The sequence below is a fragment of the Myxine glutinosa genome, chromosome 9, assembly GCF_964187855.1.
Source record: "Myxine glutinosa chromosome 9, kmMyxGlut1.1, whole genome shotgun sequence".
NCBI lineage: Eukaryota > Metazoa > Chordata > Myxini > Myxiniformes > Myxinidae > Myxine > Myxine glutinosa.
The window spans coordinates 130,892,886-130,918,786 of record NC_136269.1 but is presented as its reverse complement, the minus strand read 5'-3'; the positions used below and the strand labels follow the sequence as shown (position 1 = coordinate 130,918,786).

The following is a 25,901-nucleotide window of genomic DNA, read 5'->3' as shown; positions in this document are numbered from 1 at the left end:
TTTTATACTTTTTTTTTTTCTATCAAAAGTCAAAACTCATAGAAAAGCTACAACACTGAAAAAAATATACAAAAAAAAAGCGGCTTTGGAAAAACGCCTTGGAAGAACTCCATGGAAGCAGCAGGAAGGGTCATGTTATTAACCCTTGTGGGATATATAGACTACAGTAGATCTATGATCACGTATGTTTGTTGGCGTGATAAGCATAAATTGCCTCACATATGTCAGGATTCCTCCAAATTTTGTTTCAGTTTAGTGTTCATCAGCATTAGCGACTGTTTAAAAAGGTAATCATACGTGTTTGTGGTTTATAATATCTTTACTTCTGGTAGAGGCCATTGCTCCCACGAAAACGGCATGATAGGCTATTTATACACGTTAACACTGCGTTTGTCCAAGGAAGAAAAACCCCTTGGGGTGGTGGGATATTACTCGTGTTAATATTGTTTTGTTATAACATTAATAGTTTGCTATTATCATTAGTTTTGTTATTAGAAGCGTCCTTGGAAAAACGCCACGATAAAGCTAACTTAACATGGATATACACCTCAAAACGCAACCCCATTGGTGGGGAAAACTCCCTTGAGGTTAGGGGGGGGGGCAGGTGACCGTTAGTACTCCTGTCAAGTTTGGCCGAGATTGGATAAGTAACAATCAAATGTATCGTGGTCAAAAATAAGTCAGGCAGATAGAGACATCAAATTGCATATTTTAGTATGCTGATAGCGTATTTCAGGGGTGTTGATCGCTATTGACAAGTGGGGTGGGGTGGGGACGACATTTTCCGGGAAAATTATTTTGAAGTGGCTATGAAGAAGACGATCATGTTTTTTTTGTCATTTTCATGAATTCGGTATAACCGCATAAATAGTCACCACTTTGAAATCTTATTTTAAATTTAAAATTGAATTGGCGATATATCAGGAAGTCGGAAAACTTCCTATGTAGCCTGTAGGGATGACACAGAATTCCTCAAAAATAAAATCTACCAGGATACGAACTTGTAAACCTATAAAAGTACCAACAATCAGTCGCCTGTGGAGTATTTCACATCAAATAACACCGATTAACCCTTTGTGTACTGCATCTTGTTTTTTAAAATCTATCATTAAAAAAAAATCACATTTTTTTTGTCATTTTCAAAAAATATTATAATAATAATTTCATCTTGTGACAAATCTGCGACAGCAGCACACCAATGGTTACACATTTGTACAGCATCGCGGAACTACAAATTTGACAAAATAAAAATATCCTGTTTGTAATTCTTCTGTTCAGACAGTAACTCAACATTGGGTTACGCTCAGTACTTTGTTCAAACGCAAATGTACTGTATTTTACAGTGGGAAGTTCCATGACACCTCTAATTTTTCATAACTTGAAAGGATTCCACGAAAATCAGGTGTAACTGCATAATTACACATTGGGCAATGAAGTGCCAAGAGAGATGGGCGGGACAACGGCTGTCAATCAGCCTGATGGGGGCGGGGCCACAAAACACATTTGACTGCATTAATTAGAATGTTAGATCCTCAATAAAGTATATACAGTGCTGTACCATTACAATGTGAGTACATCTATAAAGTTTGGACTACAACATGTATAAACTAGAATGTCACTTAAACTAGAGAGCATACCTGGGCCAGGGTGAGCAGTTTACGTTTTGTATCCTCCGATATGTCAGATCGGGATCCGAACCTGACCCAAAATCGAATTGGCTTGTTCTTGTTGCCTAACCACCTCATCCACCAAGTTTTGTCATAAGTCGTCCACAACGTTTTGAAATATCATCCCATATATCGTTTTTGGCCCGATCACTCAATGGTGAAGAATCACTTAAAAATTAAAAACTCTTGTATCTGGATCCGGATTCGAATCCTCACCAAAATTGAATAAATTCTAGCTCAGTTAGCACTTTCTCCATGTAACAACAACTAAATAAACTTTTCTTACCAAACAACTTCACTATGGGCGAGCAAAGAAGCTCCTTCGGAAGAAAAACGTGAAGGTCAATGTCGACCCATATCACACTTTCAGTATTCACTAATCACGTGGTACATTTTTAGCGCATGCGTACACCGTGCACTCCGTGCTTCGACCAATGAAATCCACCACGACATGCACGAGCCGATACCGCTCTTTGTTATTAAATAATTCCCACCAGCGCAGTGATCTATGATCTTATAGATCTTTTAAACTTATTTGGGGAAAGTTGATATTGATTTATACATAATTAGATGATGTATTTGGAGAACTTCCCACATCCGGGCCTGTGTGGATTGTACAGAGAAAATGCATTTTATATTATATCCGAGTAGAAAGTGGTGGGGGAAGAGGGGGGGTTAGGGGGAAGGATAATCCCCTCTCGCCAAAAGATGTGACCCCCCTACCCCTGTCCCTCACCCATCGACGCCCATGGTGTATTGGTTGATCACGTGTTATTCTGTCTGTCTGTATGTATGTCTATGCTGATTGCTTACCGGTCACAATTTTAAACCGATCTTCACAAAATTTCATAAAACGGTGAAGTTGGCCATAAGGAAGAGGCCTATTGATTTTCAGGTCAAAAGATCAAAAAGTCAACAGAGGCCAAAGAACCACCATCTCTTATCTTCCTCCATCCAAAACCATGATCTTTTCTACCCCCCGTTAAAACACCCCAAATCCGCCTCTTTCAATCCCCAACTTTTCCTGAAATCCCTAGTAGTGTTCATTTGCTTTATACTGTGTACCTCTCCCACTTCCCCCCAGCACTCTCCCTTCCACAGATCTACCGACATCCGTATTCTCTTCTGTTGTTGTGCTTGTGTGCTACTTTGTCAACTTTCTAAAATCCTAAACTTTCATTCAAATGACTGGAAATTTGAAAAGGATTTGCATTGCAAGTCATTGAACTCAACCACCTATTATTTTTGAGGTCAACATAGGCCAAAGGTCAACAACTTTGGTGATTTTTCTAAAATCCTCAATTTTTATCCGATTGACTTGAAATTTGAAGAGGATTTGCGTGTTTGGTCTTTGAATTAAACCACAAATTATTTTTCAGGTCAATTTTTTTCTCAGGGATTTTGCAAGTACCGTGCTCCCACGACTGTCTTGACTGTCTTTCTTGTTTGTTCGTTCGTCTGTGAACAGGATATCTCAAAAAGTTGTGAACGGATTCGGACGAAACTTGGTGGACAGATCGTGTGTGTGTGTGTGTGTGTGTGTGTGTGTGTGTGTGTGTGTGTGTGTGTGTGTGTGTGTGTCCAGGATGAATTGATTAGATTTTTGTGAAGATCTGAATCTTAAGATAATTTTTTGAGTGATTGGGGCAGAAACGATGTATCGCATATAATGCTTCAAAAAGTTGTGGAAGCGGATGGAGGGGACATGAAGTGGAAGGATGCTGATTGCAAGTTCCCAAATAGGACAAACAGAGATAAACATCATGGGATGAGAGATAAGATTTTTTTTGTTGAAGGCACAGAAAAACGTGGTTCTGTACGTGCGGGAGGATGGTTGGCGGACAAAGCTCTTAGCTGACAGACAAACAGGGGTGAATACAAAACCTTCGTCTGCCTTCGGTGACAGAGATAATAATGGAGGCTCGAAAGACATTAGGAGAAATGCAGAAAATAGAAACTGTTTTAGCTCGACTCCAGAGAAATGCAGAGTCGTTTAACCAATAATTGTTTTAATATGTGTATTAACCAAATTTCTCTCTTTGAAGACAAACCGGTCAACGTTATAATTTATGTTTCCCTCTGTTATAGAGCATCTTGTGGAATAATTTACATCCATGCACATATTCATGAATGACTATGTTCCTCTCTAGGTTGTTCCATTTGTCGCTGCCTATGGTCAGTGTGATTGCCTTCTTTCTCTCTCTCTTCATAAAGATCAACCTACATTTTGTGGAAGTGCTGGAATGGAGATGGAATACCAGTAAAAAGAAGTATGGATGCGATTGGCAAAATAAATGGCTTTTTCGTTCAGGGTGGATCAACACATGTCTGACAAGACATGCAGACAGTAATAATTCGAAAAATAAATAAAGCTGAATGCTTATGTGAATACAACTCAACAAAATGAATTGCACACACAAAATAACATGCCAAATAAAATTGACAATTTATCATGTGATAACAACAAATACTGGATGGCATATTTATGAACAGAATGACAAACTAACCTGACCCCAGCGTCCAATGAACCATGAGTAGGTCTTCTGACATGGTGCTGACTGGCAGCGCTGGGTGACTGCTGGTCGGTCGCTCCGGCAGTGATAATCTTGAGTGGATTCAAATCTACCGCCACGTCGTATGCCACAGTACACACGTCGCGTCTGCATACCCTCTCCGCACATCACAGAACACTGTCAAAAGGCAAAGCAATCGTAAAGAACAGTAAAAAAAAAAATCCCCCCTCACCTCACCGCTTCTCCTTGACATTCCAACGATCAATAATAATAACAACGAGAATTGCCACTTTATAACTGCTGGCAGTGATGACCAGTTTCCTCTGCTTTCCTGCTTTCATACAACCCCGCTTGGACGCAACCCCGCTTGGCCGCAACCCCGCTTGGACGCAACTCCGCTTGGCCGCAACCCCGCTTGGACGCAACCCCGCTTGGACGCAACCCCGCTTGGACGCAACCCCGCTTGGACGCAACCCCGCTTGGCCGCAACCCCGCTTGGACGCAACCCCGCTTGGACGCAACCCCGCTTGGACGCAACCCCGCTTGGACGCAACCCCGCTTGGCCGCAACCCCGCTTGGACGCAACCCCGATTGGACGCAACCCCGCTTGGACGCAACCCTGTTTTGATACAACCCCGCTGTCATTGGACACACTTTGATAACAACCCTGCTTTCGTATAACCTCGCTTTGACACAACCCCGCTTTCATCGGACATGCTTCAATACAACCCTGCTTTGGTACAACCCCGCTTTGATACAACGTTCCTTTTGTACAACCACACTTTCATCACAATTAAAGGTACACTGAAAGTCACATGTCTCGAGAAGATAAAATATAGTTTCTTCTTCTTCACACAATAACTTCTAGCTTCCAGGCCGTACATCCAATCATCTTGAAATTTTGCACACTTGTTCCACTTAATGATTTCAACTTCACTATAAAGTTTCACATCGATCAATGATGCGGTTCAAGAGATATAATTTTTTAAACAATATTTTCATTCAATTATTTTTCGCTGATATTCCATGTGAGCGATCACAAATTCCAAAAGGGCATTTTAGCATGCCAACATGGGAAACATAATTGTGAAGTTTCCATTTGATATAATTAAAAATGAGGAAGGAGCTAGGTTTTAAAGGTTTATGCTTCAAAACGTCATAACTCCAAAACAATGTGAAGTATGGAAAAATGGACTCAGCCGCTTTTTGTTTGTCTTGGGCATGCAATCATGCCTGCAAGGTGTGGGCTCGATCTGTTCAGCCGTTTCAGAGAAAAGGGTTTTTAATGTTTTTCACTTAAAACAACATGGCGGCCGAACCACGTAACCTACGATGTCATTATATATATATTTTTCTGCATCAATTTATGATGTTCAAGAAATTTCATCCTGATCGGATGAAGTTTTTTTACTTGTCGAGTGGACGTCATAATAGAGGCACCTGTGACATCATCATTCACATACGTTATTCTGCATGGAGATTTCTTTACAATGAGACGTCTTCATTTTTTTTTTCTGCCCAGCACTTTTGTAGATATAGAGGTGCAAAGTTTTTCGGATTTTCCAATATGGTGCCCGTACCACGTGGCGTACGTATTTTTTGTTTGTACAACGTACGACAAAAGGTCTGAATACAAAAAAGGTCTGAAGGTCTGTTTGTCTGAAAAAAGGTCTGTTTGTCTGAAAAAAGGTCTGTTTGTACAAAAGGTCTGAAGGTGAATATCGGAAAGACGAAGGTGATGGCAAGTGGTAAAGCATGTGGTGAGGTGGAAAGAACTGGGAAGTGGCCATGTGCTGTGTGCAGGAAGGGTGTCGGAGTGAATTCCATTCAATGTACAATGTGCGCTGAGTGGGTTCATCAAAAATGTAGTGGTCTGAGAGGGTCATTAACCAGTGTGGCAGCTACATTCAAATGTAAGGTGTGCACAAAGGGAGCTGCAGATGGAGGAGATGTTGAGTTGGATCTTGGAGATGGCGTGAAGCTGGAAGGTGTGAAAACATTTTGCTACCTCGGAGACATGCTGAATGGAGAAGGTGGATCAGACTCGGCAACGGTTGCTAGAGTGAGATGTGCATGGAAGAAGTTTCGGGAACTGAGTGGCGTGCTGATGAGGAGGGGAATGTCGTTGAAGCTGAAGGGAAAGGTGTATGCTGCATGTGTGAGAAGTGTTATGATTTATGGGAGCGAGACATGGGTAATGAACGTAGAGCAGCAACGAAGGCTGGAAAGGGTGGAAATGCGAATGGTTCGGTGGATGTGCGGAGTATCGTTGAGAGAGAGGAAGACAAATGACGAATTGCGAAAGATGATGGGAATAGAGCCTGTGATTGATGCTGTGAAGAGGAACAGGTTGAGATGGTTTGGTCATGTGTTGAGGAAGGATGAAAGTGACTGGTTGAGAAGTGATGGAAATGGATGTAGAAGGAAGTAGAGGACGGGGAAGACCGAGAAAGACTTGGCTGAAGGTGGTGGAACAAGAAATGCGGGCAAGGGGGTTAACAAGGGGAGATGCAGAAAATAGGGCAAAATGGAGAAGATTGTCATGGGGACCGCAAGGCTAACCCCCGCTCTAGCAGGGAAAATGGCCTTAAAATGCATGTTGTTGTTGTTGTTGTTGTTGTTGTTGTTGTTGTAACGTATGACTAAAAAAAAAATACCCAAAATAGGTATTTTTTTGTTTGTTTGTTTAAAGTGTTAGTATGATTGTGTTAGTATACACGATTGTGTTATTATGATTCTACATGCTGCGCTGTCTTCCAGCAACCACTGGAATTGGTTTAAAACACCTTTAGTCAGTGCAGTATACTGTTTATTCTACCAGGTGAGCACCAAGGGTATTGCCCCTGTGTTTTTAATTCCCATCCAGGTGGTGAGATAATTAACTTAAAATATAATTACATCAATTTTTTTAAATTGAGTGTAATAATTTCGAAACAATTACTACGACTCCCATGTTTCTTGGTGGTTTCTTCTGAAACTTGAAACTGACTTGATGATGAGATGTGTCGATTCAAAACACCACTGGACAAAAACGAATGGAACGTTTTTCATCAATTCAAGACCCACTCATCCTACACAGCTTTGACTGCGTGGATACAATTTGTCTCATCAGGCCCATCAGCCCCCACGCTGATGGTCACTTGGTCAAGGCCCATAATTTTCTCATCAGGCCCATAATTTTCCATCAAATCAATATGAAAATCAACTTCATCACCTACTGCACCAGAACTACGACCACCCTTCATCGGCAGAAGAGCGTCTGTCACATTTGGGACTCTTCATTATTACCATAATCATGACAGACACACACAGACACTTCTCCTTTTAGTAATAGATTCATGATGAAATATTTTATTTATCATCAGATATGAAGTCCTTGCCCCCATTGAATCCTGTTAGTCTGTGATCCAGAAGATTTGGGAGTATAATATTCAGGTTAATCAGGGTCACATCAAATTAATCAGGAGTGAAATTCAGGAGTGATTCGAGTGAAATTAAACTCATGTCGCTCTGGGAATTCAACCACACCTTGGTGGCGTAGCGGCTAGATCGCCCGCTCTGAGTTCGGGAGGTCAGCGGTTTGAACCCTGGCTGAATAATACCAAAGATAATCTAAAAATGGTAAGAGCTGCTACCTTGGTTGATGCTAAGCATTTTAAAAGGATAGAGCATGGACAAACACCAGTAGGTTGGGAACCACTGTGCAGGCTCATTGGGCCTAATTGCATCCTGTGTTGAAATTCTTTGTAAGGCAACTCATTATTATTATTATTATCATTATTATTATTGTAGTATTGATGACTCACGTCGCTCCATGGATCCGAGACCCACTGCGCCATGGCGCAAGGTCCATTGTTGCAGCTGCGTATCCTATCAGGGCGCTGTCGCTCATCACATCCTTGCGCATCATTGCAGGTCACGTCCCTCATCTGCTGTCCTGGACCACATTCTGCAGAGCACTGAGCGGCGGCGAGGCATCCATTACATCACAAGTATTTGGCAATGCAACTCCTGTTAGTAACTTGGCAATAGTTAATGACCCAAAGTGAATAGGGGAAAAGAGTCCAGTGGAGAAAAACAAAAATACACCCACTCGATCATGTGACCAATCGGTTTGTTCTCTCAATGGAAGCAAGATGAAAGACTCAATTGTCAGATTCGAAAACAATTCTGCATTTTCTCAAAATTTCTCATCACAAACCACAAGTCCGGCCCTTGTTCTAAACTAAACCATCTGGAGGATTTCTCCAACTCATTCTCTTGCACGAGCTGAATTGTCTGAATTGTCCAGTGAAACAAGACTGGACAATTCAGTTTGACATCAGAATGACATGCTGGGTGATGCGAAAGAAGTTTTTTCCTTAAAATACCTTTTATGTAATGTCGAGCCAAACAGCATAAACTTTTCACCAAAGGCCTTACATTTTAACGTTTTTTCAATTTTACTTATGGCGTCTCCAGGTAAGAAAATTGGTTTTTGTGACGACCTGTGAGAAGAATTCACTTGTACAACAAAACCTCCCACAATTAAGTTATTACCTCTGACCAGGATCCTGTCACCCAGGTTCGACACGGATGAACGCTGCATTGCTCTTCAACGTGAGGATGAGGACCCAATGCCGTGACACATAAAGACGTATCCGAGGCCTCGGCATGTCTGTGACCTGAGGCCTGCGACTGGCATGACACAGACCTTGTCTTCCTGCCAGAGCCACAATTGGCCGAGCAGGGACCCCATGCTGAAACATGCCACCTATAACAAACAGGAAAAGAAAAAGGTGAACGAGTATTAAACACACAAGGGGAAAAAAAGGAGAAATCACCGCTCAGAGCTTCCCATTATTCATACTATTGCCCTTTCCGATAGATTGTTCTACGGACCAACATAGTTGTTTAAAATACGAACATACTTTTGTTGTGTTTTATTCCTTTTCACCTTCAAAATGAACTTCACTTTCATTCCCATGGTCATTCACTAGTTAGGTGAACCTGATGTTGGCTTAGCGGTTAGGGTGCTGGCTTGGGATCCTAGGATCCTGGGTTCGAATCCCGATCGGTCACTGAATTAACGCCAGGGGGGTTGACTCAGCCTGTCATCCTTCCGAGGTCGGCAAATTGAGTACCAGCGTGCTGGGATGAATGATCCCGGTGTGTACCCCGGTTTAGAATAGGTACACCGTATCCCTGCGCATTGCAAAATGCGACCAAGGGTTGGCGTCAGGAAGGGCATCCGGCCATAAAAACATTGCCTCAAACAGGGAACCATGATTGTAATGGGGCCTGCAAGGCTAACCCCTGCTCTAGCGGGGAAAAATGGCGTTAAAACGATCATTCATTCATTCATTCATTCACGAGTTAGGAAAATGTACTTGAGGTACTGTTATCGCACCTGTATGACACCGCTTCGTCACGTGTCTCTCCAGGCCACTTCTTTGGCATGTGCCTGTGGAACAGTCTACACAGGTGCAGCAAACACACATTGTCAGCATTTTAAACAAGTAAACCATGAAACTAGTACATTTTAAACAAGTCAACCATGAAAATCGTACATTTTAAACAAGTCAACCATGAAACTAGTACATTTTAAACAAGTAAACCATGAAACTAGTACATTTTAAACAAGTAAACCATGAAACTAGTACATTTTAAACAAGTCAACCATGAAACTCATTTTAAACAAGTACACCATGAAACTAGTACATTTTAAACAAGTAAACCATGAAACTAGTACATTTTAAACAAGTAAACCATGAAACTAGTACATTTTAAACAAGTCAACCATGAAACTCATTTTAAACAAGTAAACCATGAAACTAGTACATTTTAAACAAGTAAACCATGAAACTAGTACATTTTAAACAAGTCAACCATGAAACTCATTTTAAACAAGTAAACCATGAAACTAGTACATTTTAAACAAGTCAACCATGAAACTAGTACATTTTAAACAAGTCAACCATGAAACTAGTCCATTTTAAACAAGTAAACCATGAAACTAGTACATTTTAAACAAGTCAACCATGAAACTAGTACATTTTAAACAAGTAAACCATGAAACTAGTACATTTTAAACAAGTAAACCATGAAACTAGTACATTTTAAACAAGTAAACCATGAAACTAGTACATTTTAAACAAGTAAACCATGAAACTAGTACATTTTAAACAATTAAACCATGAAACTAGTACATTTTAAACAAGTAAACTATGAAACTAGTACATTTTAAACAAGTAAACCATGAAACTAGTACATTTTAAACAATTAAACCATGAAACTAGTACATTTTAAACAAGTCAACCATGAAACTAGTCCATTTTAAACAATTAAACCATGAAACTAGTACATTTCAAACAAGTAAACCATGAAACTAGTACATTTTAAACAAGTCAACCATGAAACTAGTCCATTTTAAACAATTAAACCATGAAACTAGTACATTTTAAACAAGTAAACCATGAAACTAGTACATTTTAAACAAGTAAACCATGAAACTAGTACATTTTAAACAATTAAACCATGAAACTAGTACATTTTAAACAAGTAAACCATGAAACTAGTACATTTTAAACAGGTCAACCATGAAACTAGTACATTTTAAACAAGTAAACCATGAAACTAGTACATTTTAAACAAGTAAACCATGAAACTAGTACATTTTAAACAAGTAAACCATGAAACTAGTACATTTTAAACAAGTAAACCATGAAACTAGTACATTTTAAACAAGTCAACCATGAAACTCATTTTAAACAAGTACACCATGAAACTAGTACATTTTAAACAAGTAAACCATGAAACTAGTACATTTTAAACAAGTAAACCATGAAACTAGTACATTTTAAACAAGTCAACCATGAAACTCATTTTAAACAAGTAAACCATGAAACTAGTACATTTTAAACAAGTAAACCATGAAACTAGTACATTTTAAACAAGTAAACCATGAAACTAGTACATTTTAAACAAGTCAACCATGAAACTCATTTTAAACAAGTAAACCATGAAACTAGTACATTTTAAACAAGTCAACCATGAAACTAGTACATTTTAAACAAGTCAACCATGAAACTAGTCCATTTTAAACAAGTAAACCATGAAACTAGTACATTTTAAACAAGTCAACCATGAAACTAGTACATTTTAAACAAGTAAACCATGAAACTAGTACATTTTAAACAAGTAAACCATGAAACTAGTACATTTTAAACAAGTAAACCATGAAACTAGTACATTTTAAACAATTAAACCATGAAACTAGTACATTTTAAACAAGTAAACTATGAAACTAGTACATTTTAAACAAGTAAACCATGAAACTAGTACATTTTAAACAATTAAACCATGAAACTAGTACATTTTAAACAAGTCAACCATGAAACTAGTCCATTTTAAACAATTAAACCATGAAACTAGTACATTTCAAACAAGTAAACCATGAAACTAGTACATTTTAAACAAGTCAACCATGAAACTAGTCCATTTTAAACAATTAAACCATGAAACTAGTACATTTTAAACAAGTAAACCATGAAACTAGTACATTTTAAACAAGTAAACCATGAAACTAGTACATTTTAAACAATTAAACCATGAAACTAGTACATTTTAAACAAGTAAACCATGAAACTAGTACATTTTAAACAGGTCAACCATGAAACTAGTACATTTTAAACAAGTAAACCATGAAACTAGTACATTTTAAACAATTAAACCATGAAACTAGTACATTTTAAACAAGTCAACCATGAAACTAGTCCATTTTAAACAAGTAAACCATGAAACTAGTACATTTTAAACAATTAAACCATGAAACTAGTACATTTTAAACAAGTCAACCATGAAACTCATTTTAAACAAGTAAACCATGAAACTAGTACATTTTAAACAATTAAACCATGAAACTAGTACATTTAAAACAAGTCAACCATGAAACTCATTTTAAACAAGTAAACCATGAAACTAGTACATTTTAAACAAGTCAACTATGAAACTAGTACATTTTAAACAAGTAAACCATGAAACCTGTACATTTTAAACAAGTAAACCATGAAACTAGTACATTTTAAACAAGTAAACCATGAAGCTAGTACATTTTAAACTAGTACATTTTAAACAAGTAAACCATGAAACCTGTACATTTTAAACAAGTAAAACATGAAACTAGTACATTTTAAACGAGTACATTTTAAACAAGTAAACCATGAAACTAGTACATTTTAACCAAGTAAACCATGAAACTAGTACATTTTAAACAAGTAAACCATGAAACTAGTCCATTTTAAACAAGTAAACCATGAAACTAGTCCATTTTAAACAAGTAAACCATGAAACTAGTACATTTTAAACAAGTAAACCATGAAACTAGTACATTTTAAACAAGTAAACCATGAAACTAGTACATTTTAAACAAGTAAACCATGAAACTAGTACATTTTAAACAAGTAAACCATGAAACTAGTACATTTTAAACAAGTAAACCATGAAACTAGTCCATTTTAAACAAGTAAACCATGAAACTAGTACATTTCAAACAAGTAAACCATGAAACTAGTACATTTTAAACAAGTAAACCATGAAACTAGTACATTTTAAACGAGTACATTTTAAACAAGTAAACCATGAAACTAGTACATTTTAAACAAGTAAACCATGAAACTAGTACATTTTAAACAAGTAAACCATGAAACTAGTACATTTTAAACAAGTAAACTATGAAACTAGTACATTTTAAACAAGTCAACCATGAAACTAGTACATTTTAAACAAGTAAACCATGAAACTAGTACATTTTAAACAAGTAAACTATGAAACTAGTACATTTTAAACAAGTCAACCATGAAACTAGTACATTTTAAACAAGTAAACCATGAAACTAGTACATTTTAAACAAGTCAACCATGAAACTAGTACATTTTAAACGAGTACATTTTAAACTAGTACATTTTAAACAAGTAAACTATGAAACTAGTACATTTTAAACAAGTAAACCATGAAACTAGTACATTTTAAACAAGTAAACCATGAAACTAGTACATTTTAAACAAGTCAACCATGAAACTAGTACATTTTAAACGAGTACATTTTAAACTAGTACATTTTAACCAAGTAAACCATGAAATTGGAAACATTTTAAACAAGTAAACCATGAAACTAGTCCATTTTAAACAAGTAAACCATGAAACTAGTACATTTTAAACAAGTAAACCATGAAACTAGTACATTTTAAACAAGTCAACCATGAAACTAGTACATTTTAAACGAGTACATTTTAAACTAGTACATTTTAAACAATTAAACCATGAAACTAGTACATTTTAAACAAGTAAACCATGAAACTAGTACATTTTAAACAAGTAAACCATCAAACTAGTACATTTTAAACAAGTAAACCATGAAACTAGTCCATTTTAAACAAGTAAACCATGAAACTAGTACATTTTAAACAAGTCAACCATGAAACTAGTACATTTTAAACGAGTACATTTTAAACTAGTACATTTTAAACAATTAAACCATGAAACTAGTACATTTTAAACAAGTAAACCATGAAACTAGTACATTTTAAACAAGTAAACCATGAAACTAGTACATTTTAAACAAGTCAACCATGAAACTAGTACATTTTAAACCAGTACATTTTAAACTAGTACATTTTAAACAAGTAAACCATGAAACTAGTACATTTTAAACAAGCAAACCATGAAACTAGTACATTTTAAACAAGTAAACCATGAAACTAGTACATTTTAAACAAGTCAACCATGAAACTAGTACATTTTAAACGAGTACATTTTAAACTAGTACATTTTAAACAAGTAAACCATGAAACTAGTACATTTTAAACAAGTAAACCATGAAACTAGTCCATTTTAAACAAGTAAACCATGAAACTAGTACATTTTAAACAAGTCAACCATGAAACTAGTACATTTTAAACTAGTACATTTTAAACAAGTAAACCATGAAACTAGTACATTTTAAACAAGTAAACCATGAAACTAGTACATTTTAAACAAGTAAACCATGAAACTAGTACATTTTAAACAAGTAAACCATGAAACTAGTACATTTTAAACAAGTCAACCATGAAACTAGTACATTTTAAACGAGTACATTTTAAACTAGTACATTTTAACCAAGTAAACCATGAAACTAGTACATTTTAAACAAGTAAACCATGAAACTAGTCCATTTTAAACAAGTAAACCATGAAACTAGTACATTTTAAACAAGTAAACCATGAAACTAGTCCATTTTAAACAAGTAAACCATGAAACTAGTACATTTTAAACAAGTAAACCATGAAACTAGTACATTTTAAACAAGTAAACCATGAAACTAGTACATTTTAAACAAGTCAACCATGAAACTAGTACATTTTAAACGAGTACATTTTAAACTAGTACATTTTAAACAATTAAACCATGAAACTAGTACATTTTAAACAAGTAAACCATGAAACTAGTACATTTTAAACAAGTAAACCATGAAACTAGTACATTTTAAACAAGTCAACCATGAAACTAGTCCATTTTAAACAAGTAAACCATGAAACTAGTACATTTTAAACAAGTAAACTATGAAACTAGTACATTTTAAACAAGTCAACCATGAAACTAGTACATTTTAAACAAGTAAACCATGAAACTAGTACATTTTAAACAAGTCAACCATGAAACTAGTACATTTTAAACGAGTACATTTTAAACTAGTACATTTTAAACAAGTAAACTATGAAACTAGTACATTTTAAACAAGTAAACCATGAAACTAGTACATTTTAAACAAGTAAACCATGAAACTAGTACATTTTAAACAAGTCAACCATGAAACTAGTACATTTTAAATGAGTACATTTTAAACTAGTACATTTTAACCAAGTAAACCATGAAATTGGAAACATTTTAAACAAGTAAACCATGAAACTAGTCCATTTTAAACAAGTAAACCATGAAACTAGTACATTTTAAACAAGTAAACCATGAAACTAGTACATTTTAAACAAGTCAACCATGAAACTAGTACATTTTAAACGAGTACATTTTAAACTAGTACATTTTAAACAATTAAACCATGAAACTAGTACATTTTAAACAAGTAAACCATGAAACTAGTACATTTTAAACAAGTAAACCATCAAACTAGTACATTTTAAACAAGTAAACCATGAAACTAGTCCATTTTAAACAAGTAAACCATGAAACTAGTACATTTTAAACAAGTCAACCATGAAACTAGTACATTTTAAACGAGTACATTTTAAACTAGTACATTTTAAACAATTAAACCATGAAACTAGTACATTTTAAACAAGTAAACCATGAAACTAGTACATTTTAAACAAGTAAACCATGAAACTAGTACATTTTAAACAAGTCAACCATGAAACTAGTACATTTTAAACGAGTACATTTTAAACTAGTACATTTTAAACAAGTAAACCATGAAACTAGTACATTTTAAACAAGCAAACCATGAAACTAGTACATTTTAAACAAGTAAACCATGAAACTAGTCCATTTTAAACAAGTAAACCATGAAACTAGTACATTTTAAACAAGTCAACCATGAAACTAGTACATTTTAAACGAGTACATTTTAAACTAGTACATTTTAAACAAGTAAACCATGAAACTAGTACATTTTAAACAAGTAAACCATGAAACTAGTCCATTTTAAACAAGTAAACCATGAAACTAGTACATTTTAAACAAGTCAACCATGAAACTAGTACATTTTAAACTAGTACATTTTAAACAAGTAAACCATGAAACTAGTACATTTTAAACAAGTAAACCATGAAACTAGTACATTTTAAACAAGTAAACCATGAAACTAGTACATTTTAAACAAGTAAACCATGAAACTAGTACATTTTAAACAAGTCAACCATGAAACTAGTACATTTTAAACGAGTACATTTTAAACTAGTACATTTTAACCAAGTAAACCATGAAACTAGTACATTTTAAACAAGTAAACCATGAAACTAGTCCATTTTAAACAAGTAAACCATGAAACTAGTACATTTTAAACAAGTAAACCATGAAACTAGTCCATTTTAAACAAGTAAACCATGAAACTAGTACATTTTAAACAAGTAAACCATGAAACTAGTACATTTTAAACAAGTAAACCATGAAACTAGTACATTTTAAACAAGTCAACCATGAAACTAGTACATTTTAAACGAGTACATTTTAAACTAGTACATTTTAAACAATTAAACCATGAAACTAGTACATTTTAAACAAGTAAACCATGAAACTAGTACATTTTAAACAAGTAAACCATGAAACTAGTACATTTTAAACAAGTCAACCATGAAACTAGTCCATTTTAAACAAGTAAACCATGAAACTAGTACATTTTAAACAAGTCAACCATGAAACTAGTACATTTTAAACGAGTACATTTTAAACTAGTACATTTTAAACAAGTAAACCATGAAACTAGTACATTTTAAACAAGTAAACCATGAAACTAGTCCATTTTAAACAAGTAAACCATGAAACTAGTACATTTTAAACAAGTCAACCATGAAACTAGTACATTTTAAACGAGTACATTTTAAACTAGTACATTTTAAACAAGTAAACCATGAAACTAGTCCATTTTAAACGAGTACATTTTAAACTAGTACATTTTAAACAATTAAACCATGAAACTAGTACATTTTAAACAAGTAAACCATGAAACTAGTACATTTTAAACAAGTAAACCATGAAACTAGTACATTTTAAACAAGTAAACCATGAAACTAGTACATTTTAAACAAGTCAACCATGAAACTAGTACATTTTAAACAAGTAAACCATGAAACTAGTACATTTTAAACGAGTACATTTTAAACTAGTACATTTTAAACGAGTACATTTTAAACTAGTACATTTTAAACAAGTAAACCATGAAACTAGTCCATTTTAAACGAGTACATTTTAAACTAGTACATTTTAAACAATTAAACCATGAAACTAGTACATTTTAAACAAGTAAACCATGAAACTAGTACATTTTAAACGAGTACATTTTAAACTAGTACATTTTAAACAATTAAACCATGAAACTAGTACATTTTAAACAAGTAAACCATGAAACTAGTACATTTTAAACAAGTAAACCATGAAACTAGTACATTTTAAACAAGTCAACCATGAAACTAGTACATTTTAAACGAGTACATTTTAAACTAGTACATTTTAAACAAGTAAACCATGAAACTAGTACATTTTAAACAAGTAAACCATGAAACTAGTACATTTTAAACAAGTAAACCATGAAACTAGTCCATTTTAAACAAGTAAACCATGAAACTAGTACATTTTAAACAAGTCAACCATGAAACTAGTACATTTTAAACTAGTACATTTTAACCAAGTAAACCATGAAACTAGTACATTTTAAACAAGTAAACCATGAAACTAGTCCATTTTAAACAAGTAAACCATGAAACTAGTACATTTTAAACAAGTAAACCATGAAACTAGTCCATTTTAAACAAGTAAACCATGAAACTAGTACATTTTAAACAAGTAAACCATGAAACTAGTCCATTTTAAACAAGTAAACCATGAAACTAGTACATTTAAAACAATTAAACCATGAAACTAGTCCATTTTAAACAAGTAAACCATGAAACTAGTACATTTAAAACAAGTAAACCATGAAACTAGTACATTTTAAACAAGTAAACCATGAAACTAGTACATTTTAAACAAGTCAACCATGAAACTAGTACATTTTAAACGAGTACATTTTAAACTAGTACATTTTGAACAATTAAACCATGAAACTAGTACATTTTAAACAAGTAAACCATGAAACTAGTACATTTTAAACAATTAAACCATGAAACTAGTCCATTTTAAACAAGTAAACCATGAAACTAGTACATTTTAAACAAGTAAACCATGAAACTAGTACATTTTAAACAATTAAACCATGAAACTAGTCCATTTTAAACAAGTAAACCATGAAACTAGTACATTTTAAACAAGTCAACCATGAAACTAGTACATTTTAAACGAGTACATTTTAAACTAGTCCATTTTAAACAAGTAAACCATGAAACTAGTACATTTTAAACAAGTAAACCATGAAACTAGTCCATTTTAAACAAGTAAACCATGAAACTAGTACATTTTAAACAAGTAAACCATGAAACTAGTACATTTTAAACAATTAAACCATGAAACTAGTCCATTTTAAACAAGTAAACCATGAAACTAGTACATTTTAAACAAGTCAACCATGAAACTAGTACATTTTAAACGAGTACATTTTAAACTAGTACATTTTAAACAATTAAACCATGAAACTAGTACATTTTAAACAAGTAAACCATGAAACTAGTACATTTTAAACAAGTAAACCATGAAACTTGTACATTTTAAACAAGTCAACCATGAAACTAGTACATTTTAAACGAGTACATTTTAAACTAGTACATTTTAAACAAGTAAACCATGAAACTAGTACATTTTAAACAAGCAAACCATGAAACTAGTACATTTTAAACAAGTAAACCATGAAACTAGTCCATTTTAAACAAGTAAACCATGAAACTAGTACATTTTAAACATGTCAACCATGAAACTAGTACATTTTAAACGAGTACATTTTAAACTAGTACATTTTAAACAAGTAAACCATGAAACTAGTACATTTTAAACAAGTAAACCATGAAACTAGTACATTTTAAACAAGTAAACCATGAAACTAGTACATTTTAAACAAGTCAACCATGAAACTAGTACATTTTAAACTAGTACATTTTAAACAAGTAAACCATGAAACTAGTACATTTTAAACAAGTAAACCATGAAACTAGTACATTTTAAACAAGTAAACCATGAAACTAGTACATTTTAAACAAGTAAACCATGAAACTAGTACATTTTAAACAAGTCAACCATGAAACTAGTACATTTTAAACGAGTACATTTTAAACTAGTACATTTTAACCAAGTAAACCATGAAACTAGTACATTTTAAACAAGTAAACCATGAAACTAGTCCATTTTAAACAAGTAAACCATGAAACTAGTACATTTTAAACAAGTAAACCATGAAACTAGTACATTTTAAACAAGTAAACCATGAAACTAGTACATTTTAAACAAGTCAACCATGAAACTAGTACATTTTAAACGAGTACATTTTAAACTAGTACATTTTAAACAATTAAACCATGAAACTAGTACATTTTAAACAAGTAAACCATGAAACTAGTACATTTTAAACAAGTAAACCATGAAACTAGTACATTTTAAACAAGTCAACCATGAAACTAGTACATTTTAAACGAGTACATTTTAAACTAGTACATTTTAAACAAGTAAACCATGAAACTAGTACATTTTAAACAAGTAAACCATGAAACTAGTCCATTTTAAACAAGTAAACCATGAAACTAGTACATTTTAAACAAGTCAACCATGAAACTAGTACATTTTAAACGAGTACATTTTAAACTAGTACATTTTAAACAAGTAAACCATGAAACTAGTCCATTTTAAACGAGTACATTTTAAACTAGTACATTTTAAACAATTAAACCATGAAACTAGTACATTTTAAACGAGTACATTTTAAACTAGTACATTTTAAACAAGTAAACCATGAAACTAGTACATTTTAAACAAGTCAACCATGAAACTAGTACATTTTAAACAAGTCAACCATGAAACTAGTCCATTTTAAACAAGTAAACCATGAAACTAGTACATTTTAAACAAGTCAACCATGAAACTAGTACATTTTAAACAAGTAAACCATGAAACTAGTACATTTTAAACAAGTAAACCATGAAACTAGTACATTTTAAACAAGTAAACCATGAAACTAGTACATTTTAAACAATTAAACCATGAAACTAGTACATTTTAAACAATTAAACCATGAAACTAGTACATTTTAAACAAGTAAACTATGAAACTAGTACATTTTAAACAAGTAAACCATGAAACTAGTACATTTTAAACAATTAAACCATGAAACTAGTACATTTTAAACAAGTCAACCATGAAACTAGTCCATTTTAAACAATTAAACCATGAAACTAGTACATTTCAAACAAGTAAACCATGAAACTAGTACATTTTAAACAAGTCAACCATGAAACTAGTCCATTTTAAACAATTAAACCATGAAACTAGTACATTTTAAACAAGTAAACCATGAAACTAGTACATTTTAAACAAGTAAACCATGAAACTAGTACATTTTAAACAATTAAACCATGAAACTAGTACATTTTAAACAAGTAAACCATGAAACTAGTACATTTTAAACAGGTCAACCATGAAACTAGTACATTTTAAACAAGTAAACCATGAAACTAGTACATTTTAAACAATTAAACCATGAAACTAGTACATTTTAAACAAGTCAACCATGAAACTAGTCCATTTTAAACAAGTAAACCATGAAACTAGTACATTTTAAACAATTAAACCATGAAACTAGTACATTTTAAACAAGTCAACCATGAAACTCATTTTAAACAAGTAAACCATGAAACTAGTACATTTTAAACAATTAAACCATGAAACTAGTACATTTAAAACAAGTCAACCATGAAACTCATTTTAAACAAGTAAACCATGAAACTAGTACATTTTAAACAAGTCAACTATGAAACTAGTACATTTTAAACAAGTAAACCATGAAACCTGTACATTTTAAACAAGTAAACCATGAAACTAGTACATTTTAAACAAGTAAACCATGAAGCTAGTACATTTTAAACTAGTACATTTTAAACAAGTAAACCATGAAACCTGTACATTTTAAACAAGTAAAACATGAAACTAGTACATTTTAAACGAGTACATTTTAAACAAGTAAACCATGAAACTAGTACATTTTAACCAAGTAAACCATGAAACTAGTACATTTTAAACAAGTAAACCATGAAACTAGTCCATTTTAAACAAGTAAACCATGAAACTAGTCCATTTTAAACAAGTAAACCATGAAACTAGTACATTTTAAACAAGTAAACCATGAAACTAGTACATTTTAAACAAGTAAACCATGAAACTAGTACATTTTAAACAAGTAAACCATGAAACTAGTACATTTTAAACAAGTAAACCATGAAACTAGTACATTTTAAACAAGTAAACCATGAAACTAGTCCATTTTAAACAAGTAAACCATGAAACTAGTACATTTCAAACAAGTAAACCATGAAACTAGTACATTTTAAACAAGTAAACCATGAAACTAGTACATTTTAAACGAGTACATTTTAAACAAGTAAACCATGAAACTAGTACATTTTAAACAAGTAAACCATGAAACTAGTACATTTTAAACAAGTAAACCATGAAACTAGTACATTTTAAACAAGTAAACTATGAAACTAGTACATTTTAAACAAGTCAACCATGAAACTAGTACATTTTAAACAAGTAAACCATGAAACTAGTACATTTTAAACAAGTAAACTATGAAACTAGTACATTTTAAACAAGTCAACCATGAAACTAGTACATTTTAAACAAGTAAACCATGAAACTAGTACATTTTAAACAAGTCAACCATGAAACTAGTACATTTTAAACGAGTACATTTTAAACTAGTACATTTTAAACAAGTAAACTATGAAACTAGTACATTTTAAACAAGTAAACCATGAAACTAGTACATTTTAAACAAGTAAACCATGAAACTAGTACATTTTAAACAAGTCAACCATGAAACTAGTACATTTTAAACGAGTACATTTTAAACTAGTACATTTTAACCAAGTAAACCATGAAATTGGAAACATTTTAAACAAGTAAACCATGAAACTAGTCCATTTTAAACAAGTAAACCATGAAACTAGTACATTTTAAACAAGTAAACCATGAAACTAGTACATTTTAAACAAGTCAACCATGAAACTAGTACATTTTAAACGAGTACATTTTAAACTAGTACATTTTAAACAATTAAACCATGAAACTAGTACATTTTAAACAAGTAAACCATGAAACTAGTACATTTTAAACAAGTAAACCATCAAACTAGTACATTTTAAACAAGTAAACCATGAAACTAGTCCATTTTAAACAAGTAAACCATGAAACTAGTACATTTTAAACAAGTCAACCATGAAACTAGTACATTTTAAACGAGTACATTTTAAACTAGTACATTTTAAACAATTAAACCATGAAACTAGTACATTTTAAACAAGTAAACCATGAAACTAGTACATTTTAAACAAGTAAACCATGAAACTAGTACATTTTAAACAAGTCAACCATGAAACTAGTACATTTTAAACGAGTACATTTTAAACTAGTACATTTTAAACAAGTAAACCATGAAACTAGTACATTTTAAACAAGCAAACCATGAAACTAGTACATTTTAAACAAGTAAACCATGAAACTAGTCCATTTTAAACAAGTAAACCATGAAACTAGTACATTTTAAACAAGTCAACCATGAAACTAGTACATTTTAAACGAGTACATTTTAAACTAGTACATTTTAAACAAGTAAACCATGAAACTAGTACATTTTAAACAAGTAAACCATGAAACTAGTCCATTTTAAACAAGTAAACCATGAAACTAGTACATTTTAAACAAGTCAACCATGAAACTAGTACATTTTAAACTAGTACATTTTAAACAAGTAAACCATGAAACTAGTACATTTTAAACAAGTAAACCATGAAACTAGTACATTTTAAACAAGTAAACCATGAAACTAGTACATTTTAAACAAGTAAACCATGAAACTAGTACATTTTAAACAAGTCAACCATGAAACTAGTACATTTTAAACGAGTACATTTTAAACTAGTACATTTTAACCAAGTAAACCATGAAACTAGTACATTTTAAACAAGTAAACCATGAAACTAGTCCATTTTAAACAAGTAAACCATGAAACTAGTACATTTTAAACAAGTAAACCATGAAACTAGTCCATTTTAAACAAGTAAACCATGAAACTAGTACATTTTAAACAAGTAAACCATGAAACTAGTACATTTTAAACAAGTAAACCATGAAACTAGTACATTTTAAACAAGTCAACCATGAAACTAGTACATTTTAAACGAGTACATTTTAAACTAGTACATTTTAAACAATTAAACCATGAAACTAGTACATTTTAAACAAGTAAACCATGAAACTAGTACATTTTAAACAAGTAAACCATGAAACTAGTACATTTTAAACAAGTCAACCATGAAACTAGTCCATTTTAAACAAGTAAACCATGAAACTAGTACATTTTAAACAAGTCAACCATGAAACTAGTACATTTTAAATGAGTACATTTTAAACTAGTACATTTTAAACAAGTAAACCATGAAACTAGTACATTTTAAACAAGTAAACCATGAAACTAGTCCATTTTAAACAAGTAAACCATGAAACTAGTACATTTTAAACAAGTCAACCATGAAACTAGTACATTTTAAACGAGTACATTTTAAACTAGTACATTTTAAACAAGTAAACCATGAAACTAGTCCATTTTAAACGAGTACATTTTAAACTAGTACATTTTAAACAATTAAACCATGAAACTAGTACATTTTAAACAAGTAAACCATGAAACTAGTACATTTTAAACAAGTAAACCATGAAACTAGTACATTTTAAACAAGTAAACCATGAAACTAGTACATTTTAAACAAGTCAACCATGAAACTAGTACATTTTAAACAAGTAAACCATGAAACTAGTACATTTTAAACGAGTACATTTTAAACTAGTACATTTTAAACGAGTACATTTTAAACTAGTACATTTTAAACAAGTAAACCATGAAACTAGTCCATTTTAAATGAGTACATTTTAAACTAGTACATTTTAAACAATTAAACCATGAAACTAGTACATTTTAAACAAGTAAACCATGAAACTAGTACATTTTAAACGAGTACATTTTAAACTAGTACATTTTAAACAATTAAACCATGAAACTAGTACATTTTAAACAAGTAAACCATGAAACTAGTACATTTTAAACAAGTAAACCATGAAACTAGTACATTTTAAACAAGTCAACCATGAAACTAGTACATTTTAAACGAGTACATTTTAAACTAGTACATTTTAAACAAGTAAACCATGAAACTAGTACATTTTAAACAAGTAAACCATGAAACTAGTACATTTTAAACAAGTAAACCATGAAACTAGTCCATTTTAAACAAGTAAACCATGAAACTAGTACATTTAAAACAAGTCAACCATGAAACTAGTACATTTTAAACTAGTACATTTTAACCAAGTAAACCATGAAACTAGTACATTTTAAACAAGTAAACCATGAAACTAGTCCATTTTAAACAAGTAAACCATGAAACTAGTACATTTTAAACAAGTAAACCATGAAACTAGTCCATTTTAAACAAGTAAACCATGAAACTAGTACATTTTAAACAAGTAAACCATGAAACTAGTCCATTTTAAACAAGTAAACCATGAAACTAGTACATTTAAAACAATTAAACCATGAAACTAGTCCATTTTAAACAAGTAAACCATGAAACTAGTACATTTAAAACAAGTAAACCATGAAACTAGTACATTTTAAACAAGTAAACCATGAAACTAGTACATTTTAAACAAGTCAACCATGAAACTAGTACATTTTAAACGAGTACATTTTAAACTAGTACATTTTGAACAATTAAACCATGAAACTAGTACATTTTAAACAAGTAAACCATGAAACTAGTACATTTTAAACAATTAAACCATGAAACTAGTCCATTTTAAACAAGTAAACCATGAAACTAGTACATTTTAAACAAGTAAACCATGAAACTAGTACATTTTAAACAATTAAACCATGAAACTAGTCCATTTTAAACAAGTAAACCATGAAACTAGTACATTTTAAACAAGTCAACCATGAAACTAGTACATTTTAAACGAGTACATTTTAAACTAGTCCATTTTAAACAAGTAAACCATGAAACTAGTACATTTTAAACAAGTAAACCATGAAACTAGTCCATTTTAAACAAGTAAACCATGAAACTAGTACATTTTAAACAAGTAAACCATGAAACTAGTACATTTTAAACAATTAAACCATGAAACTAGTCCATTTTAAACAAGTAAACCATGAAGCTAGTACATTTTAAACAAGTCAACCATGAAACTAGTACATTTTAAACGAGTACATTTTAAACTAGTACATTTTAAACAATTAAACCATGAAACTAGTACATTTTAAACAAGTAAACCATGAAACTAGTACATTTTAAACAAGTAAACCATGAAACTTGTACATTTTAAACAAGTCAACCATGAAACTAGTACATTTTAAACGAGTACATTTTAAACTAGTACATTTTAAACAAGTAAACCATGAAACTAGTACATTTTAAACAAGCAAACCATGAAACTAGTACATTTTAAACAAGTAAACCATGAAACTAGTCCATTTTAAACAAGTAAACCATGAAACTAGTACATTTTAAACAAGTCAACCATGAAACTAGTACATTTTAAACGAGTACATTTTAAACTAGTACATTTTAAACAAGTAAACCATGAAACTAGTACATTTTAAACAAGTAAACCATGAAACTAGTACATTTTAAACAAGTAAACCATGAAACTAGTACATTTTAAACAAGTCAACCATGAAACTAGTACATTTTAAACTAGTACATTTTAAACAAGTAAACCATGAAACTAGTACATTTTAAACAAGTAAACCATGAAACTAGTACATTTTAAACAAG

General features: G+C 32.2%; 1 protein-coding gene across 9 annotated transcripts in view; it reads right to left on the bottom strand.

Moving 5' to 3' along the window:
• The window catches only part of LOC137434922 (papilin-like), a 114,183-nt gene that overhangs the window by 22,727 nt on the left and 65,555 nt on the right, over positions 1–25,901 (bottom strand). For all 9 annotated transcript variants that reach the window (XM_078784924.1, XM_078784929.1, XM_078784927.1 and 6 more), the window contains 4 exons: positions 9,570–9,635; positions 8,720–8,933; positions 7,987–8,139; positions 4,175–4,357 (listed from right to left, as the gene is read on the bottom strand). In XM_078784924.1, coding sequence (XP_078641050.1) covers positions 4,175–4,357; positions 7,987–8,139; positions 8,720–8,933; positions 9,570–9,635 — 616 coding nt within the window. The remainder of the gene's footprint in view (positions 1–4,174; positions 4,358–7,986; positions 8,140–8,719; positions 8,934–9,569; positions 9,636–25,901) is intronic.